General features: G+C 36.0%; 1 protein-coding gene across 1 annotated transcript; it reads left to right on the top strand.

Moving 5' to 3' along the window:
- On the top strand, positions 1 to 18,316 carry LOC144439723 (selenoprotein S-like). The gene is made up of 6 exons (XM_078128957.1): positions 1 to 183; positions 4,814 to 4,951; positions 8,075 to 8,181; positions 8,493 to 8,579; positions 14,306 to 14,384; positions 15,358 to 18,316. The coding sequence occupies exons 1-6, from the start codon at positions 96 to 98 to the stop codon at positions 15,444 to 15,446; spliced, it is 588 nt and encodes a 195-aa protein (XP_077985083.1). The 5' UTR covers positions 1 to 95; the 3' UTR covers positions 15,447 to 18,316.
- The last annotated feature ends 2,034 nt before the right edge of the window (positions 18,317 to 20,350 follow it).

Here is a 20,350-nt window from a genome sequence, read left to right as displayed (position 1 = left end):
CGGAAGTAAATCAATCGAAAGCAGCGTCTATGATTTCAGCTGTTTTCATGTGTTGTTGATTTAGATCTAAGACCACTGAGTTTAGATCCATAAATATGGACATGGATGCACCTCAGGAGGACATTGTTCCACCTCCTCCAGAAAACGAAACACCGGAAGTAGTGAAGGAAGGAGCGAATTTAGGTATGTCAGCAGAAGTGTGTGTTTGTAAACGTGCTAAGTCATCGTCAACACTGGACAGAATTTCTGTGAAGTTTCTTAATTATGGATTTGTTCAATCTGAAAAGACGAATTTTTTAGATCACAAGACTTTCTAGACCCTAAATTAATAGCTTTACGTTATTTTTATTGACTCGATAGATTTCTATGATCGTCAGAGTTATGGATACGAACCGTCGGAACGTGATGTGTGATTTGTTTACATCGGCGGACTATGTACATCACGTACTGTACTACATCATAGACCCGAGGGTCTATGACGCCACTGTACAAATGTACAAGTTTATATATATATATATATATATATATATATATATATATATATATATATATATATATATATATATATATATATCACAAATACGCACGGAGACACACACACACAGTTAGCCTGACACTGACAGGGTAGGTTTGCAAGATTGCGATTCACTTCGTCCCAATTTCAACTCTAGAAACCTGTGTTATTGTACCCCTTTCATGTATTATTTGCCAATCATATTCTGATACAGATCTTGGGAAACAAGTGCCTGTCGGTACACCCTGTGGAGTCCCATGTAGAATCACTGTCCTTCCTTAGTCCTACCTCCATGATAGTGTCATGTATCTTAAGAGTAAACTAAAAACCAAAACTAAAACAATACATGTACATGATGCGATGATGTATTACAAATACTCCGTATTACAGGTTCATGTACATGTAACCAAATAGCACAAAAGCCGATCCCAGCATGCACATATGACATATAAAATACAACAAATGTACATGTAAAATTAAAAGCCCATTAATCACTGCCAGGTTCTTGCATTTATACAAATGTAGGTGTTATCTTACGAGTGGTGTCATAATAATTCACTACACTGCTTTCTTCAAAAACAATTTTATTCCATATGGCAAATAGTTGGCACATCAAAATGATAACCCTAGTCTTAACTACATGTACTTGTAGACCCACGATGACTTTAATATTAATCCTAGTCTAAACTAGGCCCATGACTTTAATAGTAATCCTAGTCTGAACTAGGCCCATGACTTTAATAGTAATCCTAGTCTGAACTAGGCCCATGACTTTAATAGTAATCCTAAATAAATAAATAAATAAGATACTTTCTTAGAAGTTGAAGTTCTACATGTACATTGAATTAATAACACTTGGCACAGTATGTTGGAAGTAGAGAGACTTGTATTACATTCCATCATTCGATAAGAATAGTTTTATGGCCATTTTACATACATGTAGAAGTTCATGTTCACAAACAAATATCCAGTTCCCTTTCTACTAGCAATGAGACTGTAGGTAGTCTGTACATACAAAACAACCCTTTCTACTAGCAATGACACTGTAGGTAGTCTGTACATACAAAACAACCCTTTCTGCTAGCAATGACACTGTAGGTAGTCTGTACATATAAAACAACTCTTTCTACTAGCAATGACACTGTAGGGAACCTGTACATACAAAACAACTCTTTCTGCTAGCAATGACACTGTAGGTAGTCTGTACATACAAAACAACCCTTTCTACTAGCAATGAGACTGTAGGTAGTCTGTACATACAAAACAACCCTTTCTACTAGCAATGACACTGTAGGTAGTCTGTACATACAAAACAACCCTTTCTACTAGCAATGACACTGTAGGTAGTCTGTACATATAAAACAACTCTTTCTGCTAGCAATGACACTGTAGGTAGTCTGTACATACAAAACAACTCTTTCTGCTAGCAATGACAATGTAGGGAGTCTGTACATACAAAGCAACTCTTTCTACTAGCAATGACACTGTAGGTAGTCTGTACATACAAAACAACTCTTTCTACTAGCAATGACACTGTAGGTAGTCTGTACATACAAAACAACTCTTTCTACTAGCAATGAGACTGTAGGTAGTCTGTACATACAAAACAACTCTTTCTACTAGCAATGACACTGTAGGTAGTCTGTACATACAAAACAACTCTCTCTGCTAGCAATGACACTGTAGGTAGTCTGTACATACAAAACAACTCTTTCTACTAGCAATGACACTGTAGGTAGTCTGTACATACAAAACAACTCTTTCTACTAGCAATGAGACTGTAGGGAGTCTGTACATACAAAACAACCCTTTCTACTAGCAATGACAATGTAGGTAGTCTGTACATACAAAACAACTCTTTCTGCTAGCAATGACACTGTAGGTAGTCTGTACATACAAAACAACTCTTTCTGCTAGCAATGACACTGTAGGTAGTCTGTACATACAAAACAACTCTCTCTGCTAGCAATGACACTGTAGGTAGTCTGTACATACAAAACAACCCTTTCTGCTAGCAATGACACTGTAGGTAGTCTGTACATACAAAACAACTCTTTCTACTAGCAATGACACTGTAGGTAGTCTGTACATACAAAACAACTCTTTCTACTAGCAATGACACTGTAGGTAGTCTGTACATACAAAACAACCCTTTCTGCTAGCAATGACACTGTAGGTAGTCTGTACATACAAAACAACTCTTTCTACTAGCAATGACACTGTAGGTAGTCTGTACATACAAAACAACTCTCTCTGCTAGCAATGACACTGTAGGTAGTCTGTACATACAAAACAACCCTTTCTACTAGCAATGAGACTGTAGGTAGTCTGTACATACAAAACAACCCTTTCTACTAGCAATGAGACTGTAGGTAGTCTGTACATACAAAACAACTCTTTCTACTAGCAATGACACTGTAGGTAGTCTGTACATACAAAACAACTCTTTCTACTAGCAATGACACTGTAGGTAGTCTGTACATACAAAACAACTCTTTCTACTAGCAATGACACTGTAGGTAGTCTGTACATACAAAACAACCCTTTCTACTAGCAATGACACTGTAGGTAGTCTGTACATACAAAACAACTCTTTCTGCTAGCAATGACACTGTAGGTAGTCTGTACATACAAAACAACCCTTTCTGCTAGCAATGACACTGTAGGTAGTCTGTACATACAAAACAACCCTTTCTGCTAGCCATGACACTGTAGGTAGTCTGTACATACAAAACAACCCTTTCTGCTAGCAATGACACTGTAGGTAGTCTGTACATACAAAACAACTCTTTCTGCTAGCAATGACACTGTAGGTAGTCTGTACATACAAAACAACCCTTTCTGCTAGCAATGACACTGTAGGTAGTCTGTACATACAAAACAACTCTTTCTACTAGCAATGACACTGTAGGGAGTCTCTACATACAAAACAACTCTTTCTACTAGCAATGACACTGTAGGTAGTCTGTACATACAAAACAACCCTTTCTACTAGCAATGACACTGTAGGTAGTCTGTACATACAAAACAACTCTTTCTACTAGCAATGACACTGTAGGTAGTCTGTACATACAAAACAACCCTTTCTGCTAGCAATGACACTGTAGGTAGTCTGTACATACAAAACAACCCTTTCTGCTAGCAATGACACTGTAGGTAGTCTGTACATACAAAACAACTCTTTCTACTAGCAATGACACTGTAGGTAGTCTGTACATACAAAACAACCCTTTCTGCTAGCAATGAGACTGTAGGTAGTCTGTACATACAAAACAACCCTTTCTGCTAGCAATGACACTGTAGGTAGTCTGTACATACAAAACAACCCTTTCTACTAGCAATGACAATGTAGGGAGTCTGTACATACAAAGCAACTCTTTCTACTAGCAATGACACTGTAGGTAGTCTGTACATACAAAACAACTCTTTCTACTAGCAATGACACTGTAGGTAGTCTGTACATACAAAACAACTCTGCTAGCAATGACATTGTAGGTAGTCTGTACATACAAAACAACCCTTTCTGCTAGCAATGACACTGTAGGTAGTCTGTGCATATAAAACAACTCTTTCTACTAGCAATGACACTGTAGGTAGTCTGTACATACAAAACAACTCTTTCTACTAGCAATGACACTGTAGGTAGTCTGTACATACAAAACAACTCTTTCTACTAGCAATGACACTGTAGGTAGTCTGTACATACAAAACAACACTTTCTGCTAGCAATGACACTGTAGGGAACCTGTACATACAAAACAACCCTTTCTGCTAGCAATGACACTGTAGGTAGTCTGTACATACAAAACAACCCTTTCTGCTAGCAATGACACTGTAGGTAGTCTGTACATACAAAACAACTCTTTCTACTAGCAATGACACTGTAGGTAGTCTGTACATACAAAACAACTCTTTCTGCTAGCAATGACACTGTATGGAGTCTGTACATACAAAACAACCCTTTCTACTAGCAATGACACTGTATGGAGTCTGTACATACAAAACAACTCTTTCTACTAGCAATGACACTGTAGGTAGTCTGTACATACAAAACAACTCTTTCTGCTAGCAATGACACTGTATGGAGTCTGTACATACAAAACAACTCTTTCTACTAGCAATGACACTGTAGGTAGTCTGTACATACAAAACAACCCTTTCTGCTAGCAATGACACTGTAGGGAGTCTAGTGCAAAGTCTAGTCTTAGAAATCAAGAAATTATTTTGACATTCACATTTTGTAATGAAATGAAACAACTTTTTTTTCATTGAAGACATACGTATTTTATATCTTGACAGTGACTGTCATCTTATCTCAGTATGGATGGTATATTCTATTTGCTGTCATAGCATTGATGTTTTTGAAGAATAAATTGGAACCGAAACTGCAGAAATTGCAAAAGAAGAGAGAAGAACGTTATTACACAAATACCTATGGTAAGGAGGAGACAGGTGAAAGTTTAATTAGATAGTGAGTAGAGCTTTTAAAGGTAAATACTAGTCCTGGAAATTAAAGTGTTTTAGTACCCGTTGGGTTCTGGAGAGTTATTTACAGGTTCACATCACATAAGTTTCGTTCAGTTGCCAAGAAACACCAAACTGAAATTCTATTTCTCCTCTATTGATACACCATTACATGATGGGTCTTAGAAGACATGAGTATTCATTAGATATACACTGAATATTCATGACTCATAACAGCTTACTTCCTTCACATAATGGTCAGGAATATTCAGTGTACAACTATATTGTAATACCCACGATGCAAAGCTACAAGACTATATTGTAATACCCACGATGCAAAGCTGCAAGACTATATTGTAATACCCATGATGCAAAGCTGCAAAACTATATTGTAATACCCATGATGCAAAGCTGCAAGACTATATTGTAATACCCATGATGCATATCTGCAAGACTAAAAGAACAATAGGGGTGAAAAAATGCTTCAAATTTGTGTTTCTTAGCAACTAAGCAATAATTACGTGAGGTGGAATCATGAAATGACTCTCCAAAATTTATGAAAATACCCAAGTTATATCCAGGAGTAATATTCCCCTTTATGTGGACTTAGAATCATGAAATATAACCTTGCTTCACTGAGTCCAATTATCTTTTTAGTTCAACTGTTGTATGTTGATACATGTACTACATGTTTGAACTATATGGCAATTATATGTACTATTACCTGTCTAGACCCATAGCAACTTCCCAGTGGGCTAAAATGAAATATCTTACACAAGTCTGGAAATTTTTTATGCATACTGTACGAACTGCAGGTGAATGTAAGAAAGAAAATTGCCTATCAGGTGTGAGATATTATTCTTTGACCATTGCTACATGTATGTGGGATTATGCCATACACAAGCCAAGGTCAACAAAAATATGGAATATACATTCTGGTCGTTCCTCGTCCCGACAACGCACGTCTATGTCATGACAACGCACATCTATGTCATGACAACATGTGTCTACATCATTGGTTCTGCTGAGTCAAAATGCTCATAATTACCATTACTTTACCCAGTTTGTTTTTATACTACTGGTGATGGTATAATTATAATTATATTATATCTCGATATTTTTATTCATTCAGTCGGAAAATAAAATATTGGGAATAACTTTGTATTCTAGTCTAATTACTCTCAATGTAGTTATTTCGCTTTCTACAATCTCTCTCCCTCTCCCTCTTCCCCCCCCCCTCTCTCTCTCTCTCTCTCTCTCTCTCTCTCTCTCTCTCTCTCTCTCTCTCTCTCTCTCTCTCTCTCTCTCTCTCTCTCTCTCTCTCTCTCTCTCTCTCTCTCTCTCTCTCTCTCTCTCTCTCTCTCTCTCTCTCTCTCTCTCTCTCTCTCTCTCTCTCTCTCTCTCTCTCTCTCTCTCTCTCTCTCTCTCTCTCTCTCTCTCTCTCTCTGCATATAGTAAACAGACAAATTCTACTGAAAGTCTATGTAAATCTTGCATGTCAGTGCTAATCCATCACACACTGACAGGTGATTGTAATAGGTTACTTCATTCAGTTTACTACAAACTCAACCTCCATTTGTGATAACATCATCACATTTATATCAATACTCCAATAGCATACATGTAGTTATTTCGCTTTCTACAATCTCTCTCTCTCTCTCCCTCTTTCCCCCCCTCTCTCTCTCTCTCTCTCTCTCTCTCTCTCTCTCTCTCTCTCTCTCTCTCTCTCTCTCTCTCTCTCTCTCTCTCTCTCTCTCTCTCTCTCTCTCTCTCTCTCTCTCTCTCTCTCTCTCTCTCTCTCTCTCTCTCTCTCTCTCTCTCTCTCTCTCTCTCTCTCTCTCTCTCTCTCTCTCTCTCTCTCTCTCTCTCTCTCTCTCTCTCTCTCTCTCTCTCTCTCTCTCTCTGCATATAGTAAACAGACAAATTCTACTGAAAGTCTATGTAAATCTTGCATGTCAGTGCTAATCCATCACACACTGACAGGTGATTGTAATAGGTTACTTCATTCAGTTTACTACAAACTCAACCTCCATTTGTGATAACGTCATCACATTTATATCAATACTCAATTAACTCAATTAACGTTGTTGGGGTGGTAAAAACAGAATTGTAGAGAAGTCCATTTGACTATACAAGTACATGATGGTGAGGATTGGACTAGACTAATCTTTATTGCAACAAAGTAAACTTTAACACACTATTGGTTCAGAGTATTTTATCAAATTAATCATACGCTTACACAGGGAACCTTGCACACCCCTGTAACATTCACATACCTAAGGCAGGGTTGTGCACATAGCTGTATCAGCTCAGTGAAACCACGGGGGTTGTTCCAGGTATGTGTACAATATCCCTTTAACAGCTCTGGCCAACACACTAGTTGTAACATACCTAGATTTGACAGATATGTAACTGGTATGCCAACATCAATGTAATATGGATGTGAAAAATAGCAATGCAGCATAGATTTTTATAACATCCATGTACAAGAGCTTTTTTCCCCACAGTCATGCACCAGCTATGTTAGCATACATGTAGCTGTAACACAGGTATTTCCCACAGCCATGTACCAGCTATGTGAGCAATGCTAGTCAGATATGAACAAAAGGGTTACTACAGGGTATTATTCCCCCATACATGTAGCAGTACACATATATGATACTGGGATGTGCAAAACAGTCATGGCACAGAGGCGGTATTTCACATCCATGCAACAGGCATATTTGTCACAACCAGTACTAGGGCTGAAGAAAAATATACCATGTAAAGGGGCTTTGAGGCACATAGCTGGTACATAGTTGTGCTCTTCTTCCTAGCACTAGGATGTGCATAGCCTAGTGCTTGGATGTGCAAGGTTCCCTGTGTATACTACACTCTCCGCCATGTCATCAGACCTAAAATTCTAAAAGTGTTGTTACTATAGTTAAGTTAAAATTTAACTATCACTGAATTTAATATTTTCGATATGAAACAATTCTTTTTGTTTTCTTTTTTTGTGCTGGGAATTGCACCCAGTCATTTCCTTTTCATGTAGCCATATACACAAACATAATCCCTTGAAATAAATACTATTCATAAATGTGTATACATGTACAGATGCCAGTACTGTTGCAGCCAGACAAGATGCCATGATGAGAGCAAGACAAAGAATGCAGGAAGAACATGATGAAAGGGCTAGAGTAGCAGATGAAGAAAAAAAGAGGGTAGGTGTCCTTGTCATTTACAGTCCCAGCTGGTTTGTGTGTCAAAGGTCAGGTATTTAATTTCTGATATGTTTTGATATACACATTGTTAGTTTTATCACTCAGTACAACTGTTACCTCTAATTAACAACACAGGTTATCACTGAGTACACCAGTTACCAGTGATATCAAGAAAATGACAACATAAACTGCCAGTTCCTTAAAACCCAATCATAGCGGGGACTGTGTCATTCTCAATGACTTGTTCTCTTAAAACCTTAAATCTTATATTGTCCATTACTGTTATTATTATTATTTTCTGTGTTCTTAAGAAAGAAGAAGAGAAAAGGAAAGAGAAAATAGAAGATTGGGAAAGACACGTCCAAGGCAAAGGATATAGATCAAAATATAAACCAGAAGTAAGTATTTGACATTATTGTATGACTTGGAAATGGAAAGTGAAGGTTGAAGTGTCAAAGTTCTGTGTCAATTTTACCACGTATGCTCACTACAATGAAAAGATGTAAATGCACAGTTTCTCTGAAACATAAACTCACTGCAAACAATGTAAATGAGTAGTTTCTCTGAAACATAAACACACTGTAAACAATGTAAATGAACAGTTTCTCTGAAACATAAACTCACTGTAAACAATGTAAATGAGTAGTTTCTCTGAAACATAAACTCACTGTAAACAATGTAAATGAGTAGTTTCTCTGAAACATAAACTCACTGTAAACAATGTAAATGAACAGTTTCTCTGAAACATAAACTCACTGTAAACAATGTAAATGCAGTTTCTCTGAAACATAAACTCACTGTAAACAATGTAAATGAGTAGTTTGTCTGAAACATAAACTCACTGCAAACAATGTAAATGAGTAGTTTCTCTGAAACATAAACTCACTGCAAACAATGTAAATGAGTAGTTTCTCTGAAACATAAACTCACTGTAAACAATGTACATGTAAATGAGTAGTTTCTCTGAAACATAAACACACTGTAAACAATGTAAATGAACAGTTTCTCTGAAACATAAACTCACTGCAAACAATGTAAATGAGAATGAGTAGTTTCTCTGAAACATAAACTCACTGTAAACAATGTAAATGAGTAGTTTCTCTGAAACATAAACACACTGTAAACAATGTAAATGAACAGTTTCTCTGAAACATAAACTCACTGTAAACAATGTAAAGGAGTAGTTTCTCTGAAACATAAACACACTGTAAACAATGTAAATGCAGTTTCTCTGAAACATAAACTCACTGTAAACAATGTAAATGAGTAGTTTCTCTGAAACATAAACTCACTGCAAACAATGTAAATGAGTAGTTTCTCTGAAACATAAACTCACTGTAAACAATGTAAATGAGTAGTTTCTCTGAAACATAAACTCACTGCAAACAATGTAAATGAGTAGTTTCTCTGAAACATAAACTCACTGCAAACAATGTAAATGAGTAGTTTCTCTGAAACATAAACACACTGTAAACAATGTAAATGAACAGTTTCTCTGAAACATAAACTCACTGTAAACAATGTAAATGAGTAGTTTCTCTGAAACATAAACTCACTGTAAACAATGTAAATGAGTAGTTTCTCTGAAACATAAACTCACTGCAAACAATGTAAATGAGTAGTTTCTCTGAAACATAAACTCACTGTAAACAATGTAAATGAGTAGTTTCTCTGAAACATAAACTCACTGTAAACAATGTAAATGAGTAGTTTCTCTGAAACATAAACTCACTGTAAACAATGTAAATGAGTAGTTTCTCTGAAACATAAACTCACTGCAAACAATGTAAATGAGTAGTTTCTCTGAAACATAAACTCACTGCAAACAATGTAAATGAGTAGTTTCTCTGAAACATAAACTCACTGTAAACAATGTACATGTAAATGAGTAGTTTCTCTGAAACATAAACACACTGTAAACAATGTAAATGAACAGTTTCTCTGAAACATAAACTCACTGCAAACAATGTAAATGAGTAGTTTCTCTGAAACATAAACTCACTGTAAACAATGTAAATGAGTAGTTTCTCTGAAACATAAACACACTGTAAACAATGTAAATGAACAGTTTCTCTGAAACATAAACTCACTGTAAACAATGTAAAGGAGTAGTTTCTCTGAAACATAAACACACTGTAAACAATGTAAATGCAGTTTCTCTGAAACATAAACTCACTGTAAACAATGTAAATGAGTAGTTTCTCTGAAACATAAACTCACTGCAAACAATGTAAATGAGTAGTTTCTCTGAAACATAAACTCACTGTAAACAATGTAAATGAGTAGTTTCTCTGAAACATAAACTCACTGCAAACAATGTAAATGAGTAGTTTCTCTGAAACATAAACTCACTGCAAACAATGTAAATGAGTAGTTTCTCTGAAACATAAACACACTGTAAACAATGTAAATGAACAGTTTCTCTGAAACATAAACTCACTGTAAACAATGTAAATGAGTAGTTTCTCTGAAACATAAACTCACTGTAAACAATGTAAATGAGTAGTTTCTCTGAAACATAAACTCACTGCAAACAATGTAAATGAGTAGTTTCTCTGAAACATAAACTCACTGTAAACAATGTAAATGAGTAGTTTCTCTGAAACATAAACTCACTGTAAACAATGTAAATGAGTAGTTTCTCTGAAACATAAACTCACTGTAAACAATGTAAATGAGTAGTTTCTCTGAAACATAAACTCACTGCAAACAATGTAAATGAGTAGTTTCTCTGAAACATAAACTCACTGTAAACAATGTAAATGAGTAGTTTCTCTGAAACATAAACTCACTGTAAACAATGTAAATGAGTAGTTTCTCTGAAACATAAACTCACTGTAAACAATGTAAATGAGTAGTTTCTCTGAAACATAAACTCACTGTAAACAATGTAAATGAGTAGTTTCTCTGAAACATAAACTCACTGTAAACAATGTAAATGAGTAGTTTCTCTGAAACATAAACTCACTGTAAACAATGTAAATGAGTAGTTTCTCTGAAACATAAACACACTGTAAACAATGTAAATGAGTAGTTTCTCTGAAACATAAACTCACTGTAAACAATGTAAATGAGTAGTTTCTCTGAAACATAAACTCACTGCAAACAATGTAAATGAGTAGTTTCTCTGAAACATAAACTCACTGTAAACAATGTAAATGAGTAGTTTCTCTGAAACATAAACTCACTGTAAACAATGTAAATGAGTAGTTTCTCTGAAACATAAACACACTGTAAACAATGTAAATGAGTAGTTTCTCTGAAACATAAACTCACTGTAAACAATGTAAATGAGTAGTTTCTCTGAAACATAAACTCACTGCAAACAATGTAAATGAGTAGTTTCTCTGAAACATAAACACACTGTAAACAATGTAAATGAACAGTTTCTCTGAAACATAAACTCACTGTAAACAATGTAAATGAGTAGTTTCTCTGAAACATAAACTCACTGTAAACAATATAAATGAATAGTTTCTCTGAAACATAAACTCACTGCAAACAATGTAAATGAGTAGTTTCTCTGAAACATAAACTCACTGTAAACAATATAAATGAGTAGTTTCTCTGAAACATAAACTCACTGTAAACAATGTAAATGAGTAGTTTCTCTGAAACATAAACACACTGTAAACAATGTACATGTAAATGAGTAGTTTCTCTGAAACATAAACTCACTGTAAACAATGTAAATGAGTAGTTTCTCTGAAACATAAACTCACTGTAAACAATGTAAATGAGTAGTTTCTCTGAAACATAAACTCACTGCAAACAATGTAAATGAGTAGTTTCTCTGAAACATAACTCACTGTAAACAATGTAAATGAGTAGTTTCTCTGAAACATAACTCACTGTAAACAATGTAAATGAGTAGTTTCTCTGAAACATAAACTCACTGCAAACAATGTAAATGAGTAGTTTCTCTGAAACATAACTCACTGTAAACAATGTAAATGAGTAGTTTCTCTGAAACATAAACTCACTGTAAACAATGTAAATGAGTAGTTTCTCTGAATATTTCCTGTAAATGGCTGCCGTAAATCACGGTAATTGCAAAGATGAATAAATTAACTGGAGTAAATCCAGGAGGAATCCTTCTACTCAGAGATCAGTTAAACAGAATACCTAAATGTACTTGAAAATGGTAGAAGATGGTAGACTGTAAGATATGTATAAAGCAACTTTCAGTGACAAGTAAGTGACGCGGTGACTAAAACAACAGGAACAATTTGATATGTTGTACAACAAATCTTCAATGAAGTTCAACAGAATATGAATTACAAGTACACAGCAACACGGCAAGAGTTTAATGAATTACTGGATTCCACAAACAAATTGATGATATAATAGTGTCCCACACAGTGGAAAATGACGAGACGTTTTACTAAGAATGAATAAACCTGTCACTCTTGTACAATTATTATTATACATTATAACAATACACGGCAGCAGTTTCAATTTCCTGAGTGGTTTAAATACAGTCTTCTACAACAATGTCTTACTCAGTATTTCTCTTTAATAACATACGTTATGAAGTAAGATGGTTTGTTTGACTCCAGCAGAATTATATTAATGTTCCCAGTGACAGCAGAATACAGGTAATTGAGTAAACCATAGGTACATTGTAGACCATTCACAGGGTCTACAAATAAACTATTGGAAATTACGTTTGTAGCATTCACTTTATGTTGTGTTGATTTGGACGACGTCTTCCACTTAACCCGAGGAGTAGTTACATCCAAGGGTCGACAGCTTCATCAATACCACTACATTGACCATGATGAACCCTGAACTTGTGTGATTCGGAAAAGGTAACTGCCAGGGCAACTGCCAACATCGAACTGTTCATATTAACCTCAATAGTTGTCTGAGAATTAACTAAAAGGGAACAACTGCTGAGAAACTACTGTAGACCAACACACAAGAGTGACTGCCAACAGAAAAGTGACACGTTGCACCCTGAAATTATAATCTTACAAAGAACTCATACAGTTGGACAGAAAGGTGGATAACATAAATAGGAATGCAGAAATGAATAATAGAAACAAAGGCATAAAATAAACCAACTGTGAGGGCGCCCTATATATCATGGCTACACACTCTCCCACTTTGGACATACATCTGTTGTTTCCTATAACATTTGGAAATTACATCAATCACTGCACAACACAATTTTGATACTTGATCATGACAGTACTCCATTAAAGACTTTAGATAATCTGCTTTAGCTTACCAGTTGGGTCTGGAGACATTTTGGGAGTATATTAAATGACTAGGTGGTCTAATTGTTCTGTGTTGAGGTACAGGCTCTGTCTTAGGTTCTGACGACTGGTCACTAACCTCACTAATATCTGATATGTCACTTTGAACTTGTACTCCATCTCTACCATTGAGTTGAATCAAAGTAGTAGGTTGTTCCATTTCATAAAGATTTCCAGCATGACCATCTTCATCACCATTTTGTCTATTATCATTTTGTAATACACCACTAACTATCTCTTCATACTTTGACTGAGGTGCTGTTGATATTTATCCATTTCTGTCATTACTACCACTACCAGTAGGTTGTGTCACTATGCTATCATTGATAGGGGCTTCCATATAGGAATTGTCAACTCCAAGAACCATATCAGGCACTGCAATAGTATTGTACTGATTATCATTATTATCAGAACTAGTATTCATATTATTGTCTGGTTCAGCTACTGACTTGTCATAGATATAATTCCACTACTGGGTTACATGTTTGTTGTGTCCTGTACTCTTTTCAGGAAGGGGTAATGCTATACAGGGTAGAACTAAGTTGTGATATAATGTTCATTCTTGACCTTCACCATCTCACAATGCTTGCTGTTCATGCTATGTCTGTCAGTTGGACTCACTTGATCTGGTCAGAAAATACTGTTGCTTCAAGGGAATGGTCATATAAACATTGACATTCATTGACAGTGACAAGTCAGGTGTAATTATAAATAGTAGCCGATCAGTGTTACATGTTGGTACACTCAAATGGTGTCATGGAAGAAGTAACAACTCTGGTTTGTTAGAATGCCATGTGGTCACTTTAATGTGTGTTCTTCTGTAAAAAAAAGTTAGGTTAATAAGTCTTGTGTTTTATTTCCAGGTAAATGGTGCCAGTTCGAATTCAGATCCTCCAAAAACCAATCAAGAAAAGAAACCCAAATCCACTTTACGACAAAACGGTTGGTAATTTTTGTAACTCACAATCAGCAACATGACAATTTATTTCACAAGCACTGTTTTATTTCTAGTTACTAATGACATTTCTACTCACAAAGTTCAAAACATTTGTTGGAAGCAAATCCCAAATTGTCACATTCATCTCATCAACAATGTCAGAGTGTTATGGTCTGAGATTACAATAGTGATTTGAGCAGACATGCCTTTAGGTCAAAGGTCAAGTAAATAATGCATTGTGTACATTAACATCTTGACTAACTGTCCCTCTCTTCTATACATATAGTATATCAACCCATTCCAACTACATGTACCATTTAACTAACTCTCTCTCTCTTCTATACATATAGTATATCAACCCATTCCAACTACATGTACCATTTAACTAACTGTCTCTCTTTTATACATATAGTATATCAACCCATTCCAACTACATGTACCACTTAACTAACTCTCTCTCTTCTATACATATAGTATATCAACCCATTCCAACTACATGTACTGTTTAACTAACTCTCTCTCTCTTCTATACATATAGTATATCAACCCATTCCAACTACATGTACCATTTAACTAACTCTCTCTCTTCTATACATATAGTATATCAACCCATTCCAACTACATGTACCACTTAACTAACTCTCTCTCTTCTATACATATAGTATATCAACCCATTCCAACTACATGTACCACTTAACTAACTCTCTCTCTTCTATACATATAGTATATCAACCCATTCCAACTACATGTACCATTTAACTAACTCTCTCTCTTCTATACATATAGTATATCAACCCATTCCAACTACATGTACCACTTAACTAACTCTCTCTCTTCTATACATATAGTATATCAATCCATTCCAACTACATGTACCATTTAACTAACTGTCCCTCTCTTCTATACATATAGTATATCAACCCAGACAGTAAAGTCTGTTGTACTGTGACATCAATGGTGTTATTATTGTTCTTTCAGATTACAATCCTCTAATGGGAGGAGGGGGTAGTGGTGCATCATTCCGACCCTCAAGACGAAGTGGATTTGGTGGAGGAGGTGGAGGATGAGGTTAAGACAGTGTACACAATAAACTAATCACATTATAGTAGGGCTCCTCTCTTCACTGAAATGACAATCACTACCCCTAACATGACATAACATGACATGACATGACATGATACTTAGTATCTGTGACTTGACACCTTTACCCCTCTGACATGACATGCAGTATACCTGGCATGACACTCACTAAAATTAGTGTGACACCAACTACCCTGACATGACACCCACTACTCCCATGTGACACCCACTACCCCAACATAACACCCATTATTCCAAATGTCACAAACCCTACCTCCCCCCACCCTTGTGACAACCTCTCCCCACAACATGACACTCGTACCCCAAATGAATTTGAGAGGAGACCTATGGAAATGTGTATTAGCAGTGTGTACACTATCTTTTTATTGTAACTTGCAGTTGACTTTGTAAAATATGAAGGTCTTTAACAGACATAGAATGCATGTGAAAATGGAGATATTTTCCAGGGTTCATACGCTCTTTGAAAGTCTTGGAATTTCTAAGGACCCCTGGAAAGTCTTGGAATTTCTAAAGACCCTGGAAAGTCTTGGGAAAATATGAATAACTAGAAATTCCTGGAAAACTTATTGACTCAGCAATTATCATTACTGTCATAAAGTTTCAATCATTTTAAAAATGTTTTGCAACATTTTTTTCATGTATTTAACTGTTCAACACTCCTGGAAAATGACTAAAGTTGATCTGACCATTCCTGAAAAACTGATGAAAATTTTGTGGCAAATCCTAGAATTTCACTTGGCTTTAAGTGTATGAACCCTGTTTTCACTTGGCATCGGTGATATGAGATAATAAAATACAGTTCACCAATGACCTCCTTAGAGACACGCATTTTGTGTCTGTGTATGAAATATTTGTCAAAGTCTCTATGATGCTAACTCTTGAAGTGGTTAAATTGACCAAGAGGGTTGGCTGAAACAAACTGCAAACTAACAAACTAGTAATATGTAGAATGAATCTGATTGGTTAAATCATAGTGATATAAGTAATGAGAGTCATTCTGATTGGTTAAACCATAGTGATGTAATTAGTGAGAGTCATTCTGATTGGTTAAACCATAGTGATATAAGTAATGAGAGTCATTCTGATTGGCCATATTGACTTAAAGTTTATCAAAATCACATTGTATATCCCAAATTTCTTTGTTGAATGTTCAACCTTGTCCCCAAAAGTAAGACTGACAAAATCATAAATTTTGATCTCTAAATGTGTTGTCTTTTAAATCTTTTTGAAATGTTGGCTTTCATTTTCCACTGTATTATTAGACCAATGGTGTCTTAATAACTATGCCTTTCTTGAGTCACTAGTGATTACAGGTTAGTATAGAGTTTTGAAGAGTTGTACGATTCAGGCAGACATCTTGGATATTTTATGAACGTGTGTATCACATCAAAAATTACTACGAAGACCTACTGATATACCTTATATAAACACTCACCTACTGTGTATTGATACAAAAACCTACTGATGTACCTTATATAAATACTCACCTACTGTGTATTGATACAAAGACCTACTGATATACCTTATATAAACACTCACCTACTGTGTATTGATACAAAGACCTACTGATATACCTTATATAAACACTCACCTACTGTGTATTGATACAAAGACCTACTGATATACCTTATATAAACACTCACCTACTGTGTATTGATACATCATATAAGTCCTCCTTGGTGATGTTCTTTAAGTCCTCCTGTCCTACTATTCTATCTATCCTTTCCTAAATGAGTTCTTTCATCTCAAAAGCCAGTCTGTCAAAACTACAGAACTCTGTACTAACCTTTGCATCACAGTGTTTGTTTTGCCTTATCTGTTGTAATTTGTATTTTACATTTCTAAATTATTAAGTTTGATATTGTTGGTGTTCAATTTACATCAGAGTTATAGTCATTAGTTCTTTTACTGTTAATCAATATACTCAAAGGAATATCTTTAATATCAATCTGATGTAAATCTGATGAAAGGAATACAGAGCAATGTCGTTATTTACCTCTGTTTACTACATTTATTGTTGTTTGTTCTTTTGTTGTTCCATGAGTGCCTTGTACCCACAGGCACTCGAATCAATGTGTATGATTTTTAAAAAAATATGTATGTAAATTAGATACATACAATACATATTGATTTGAGTGTCTGTGCTTGTACCTACATCTGACACAATAGCATAGAAATTCATGTTCAAATTTCAAACACACCATTCTAAAGTACTGTACCCATAACTTTCGGTATGAGACTCATTCTCATTACTCAAAACACATGGGATTTGAATGTGAACTGTATGCTATGCTATGCTATGCTATGCTATGCTATGCTATGCTATGCTATTGTGTCAGATGTTAGAAGAAGACATTCTCAAAATAACCAAATCAAAAAATGAATGACAATAAATGAAGTATATAGTGGTAAATAAATAAATCACGACATATTCACTACACAAGATCAGGTTGATCTTTGATGTGCTTCATTCTTGGGTACTATTTGCAAATTGACTGAAAAAGATGTTATTGTGTACATGTTTGTTTGTAAATGATAATTAGAGGATGCTCATCGATAGCACATCAAATTGACTTAGAGGGCGCTGTTATTCATATCGCTTGTCATCAATGGCATGTCAAATTGACTTAGAGGGCACTGTTATTCATATCACTTCTCTTTATTCTTCTATACCCAGTTGTTTTATCCATGTATTTCTTTGTTGCCATGACTACATGCTGTTGAATATAAATGACTGTGAACATATTTTAGCCTTTTTTTGAATTTGACTCAGTATTCTAGAGGCAACCGTCTGGAGTACATGTTCTCTATTTTATGTCATATTACAACATTAAAAATAAAGTTAATGAAATAATATAACTATGATGTCTTTGTTCAAACCTTTCCATTGTCAATGTGGTGTACAAATTAATCTGACAATTGTGTTCAATGTGTAAGGGTATAATCCCCATTGGGAGGGTGGTATAAACCCCATTTCACTGTACATATATGTGCTGCCCTTTGGGGGGGGGGGGCGGGGTTTCTAGCCCTTTGGTCTAAAATTAGGTTTGTGTTTACTATACATTAGTAATTATTTTGCCTGGTCTAAAATGTGGTCCATTGTCTACCAATGAATTGTCAGTTGTGGTGTGAGGAGAGGAGTGGATCTCACAGATGTAAAATGTGGAGAGTTGGAGAGGAGTGGATCTCACAGATGTAAAATGTGGACAGTTTGGTAAGATACTAGTGATAATGTTGTGGAGGTCATGACCTTGGTGTGCCAATCTAATCATTGAGAGCTTTCAGCATAGTCAGCAGCCTTGGGATTAAAACCTTACCAATAATTAGACTTGTGTCATTTCCAATTTCTGACAGCATTTAAACTCAGGTGGAGAGAGTCATGCTTTAAAGAACGTTGAGAGAGGGCCACTTTTTAGCATGACGGAATCGGAGGAGGGTCACATATTATGCAACAGCCCGAGCCTGCTTACTCCCCCCCCCCCTCTTGTAATTAATGAAGGCTCCCTAAGTGTAGGTTTTTCACTTGGACCATCTAGACACTTATGCATGTGTTTCTACCTCCATGATACAACATTATATTCTAATATAAGATATGACAGATACAACATTCATGCTCTGCTATCAGTTATGGCTTGGTTACCCAGACTCTCTTTGTTGGGGGCTTCATATCCCTAGCGAGAGGTGAAGTCCCTAACAACGAGAGTCTGGCTAAGGCCTTGGCCGATGTGTGATGATGCCGTGACACAACCTACCTTTAAGGAATAGTCTACCAAACTCACTCTTAGCTCACAAAGTGTGAGGTTGCCATAACACAACATACCTTACAGTCTACCAAACTCTCAGCTAACGATGTGTGAGGGCGCCATAACACAAACGTACCTTACCATGCTTACAGTCTCCCAAACTCTCAGCTAATGATGTGTGAGGGCGCCATAACTCAACGTACCTTACAGTCTCCCAAACTCTCAGCTAACAATGTGTGAGGGCGCCATAACACAAACGTACCTTACAGTCTACCAAACTCTCAGCTAACAATGTGTGAGGGCGCCATAACACAAACGTACCTTACAGTCTACCAAACTCTCAGCTAACAATGTGTGAGGGCGCCATAACACAAACGTACCTTACAGTCTACCAAACTCTCAGCTAACAATGTGTGAGGGCGCCATAACACAAACGTACCTTACAGTCTACCAAACTCTCAGCTAATGATGTGTGAGGGCGCCATAACTCAACGTACCTTCAGTCTACCAAACTCACTCTTACAGAGTCTTAGCTCAAGATGTGTGAGGGCGTCATAACACAAACGTACCTTACGGTCATGCCTCACGGTCTACCAAACTCACTCTTAGCTCACGATGTGTGAGGGTGCCATAACTCAACGTACCTTCAGTCTACCAAACTCACTCTTAGCTCACGATGTGTGAGGGCGCCATAACTCAACGTACCTTCAGTCTACCAAACTCACTCTTAGCTCACGATGTGTGAGGGCGCCATAACTCAACGTACCTCCAGTCTACCAAACTCACTCTTATCTCACGATGTGTGAGGGCGCCATAACAAAAACATACCTACAGACTAGTCTACCGAATTCACCGTTATGAATAGCATAATAACAATCTTTAAAAACTTTACTATATTCTATAAAAATAGTTTTATTTCAATATTTAATACTCACAAAAATGAGTTACATTCAGTATTCAAATAATGACATCAAGTCCTCTGTCCGTGTACTGTATTTGAAAAAAAATAAATGCGCTATATCTTGGCAAAATAATATAAGTTTGACCCCACACATTGCCATTTGTAAATTAGTTGACCTTTGACCCGTGTTTATTTACGGGTTAACGTTATGATTCATATATAACTC

Source organism: Glandiceps talaboti, chromosome 9 (assembly GCF_964340395.1).
Source record: "Glandiceps talaboti chromosome 9, keGlaTala1.1, whole genome shotgun sequence".
In the NCBI taxonomy this organism is placed as follows: domain Eukaryota; kingdom Metazoa; phylum Hemichordata; class Enteropneusta; family Spengelidae; genus Glandiceps; species Glandiceps talaboti.
This window is presented reverse-complemented; position numbering and strand designations above follow the sequence as displayed.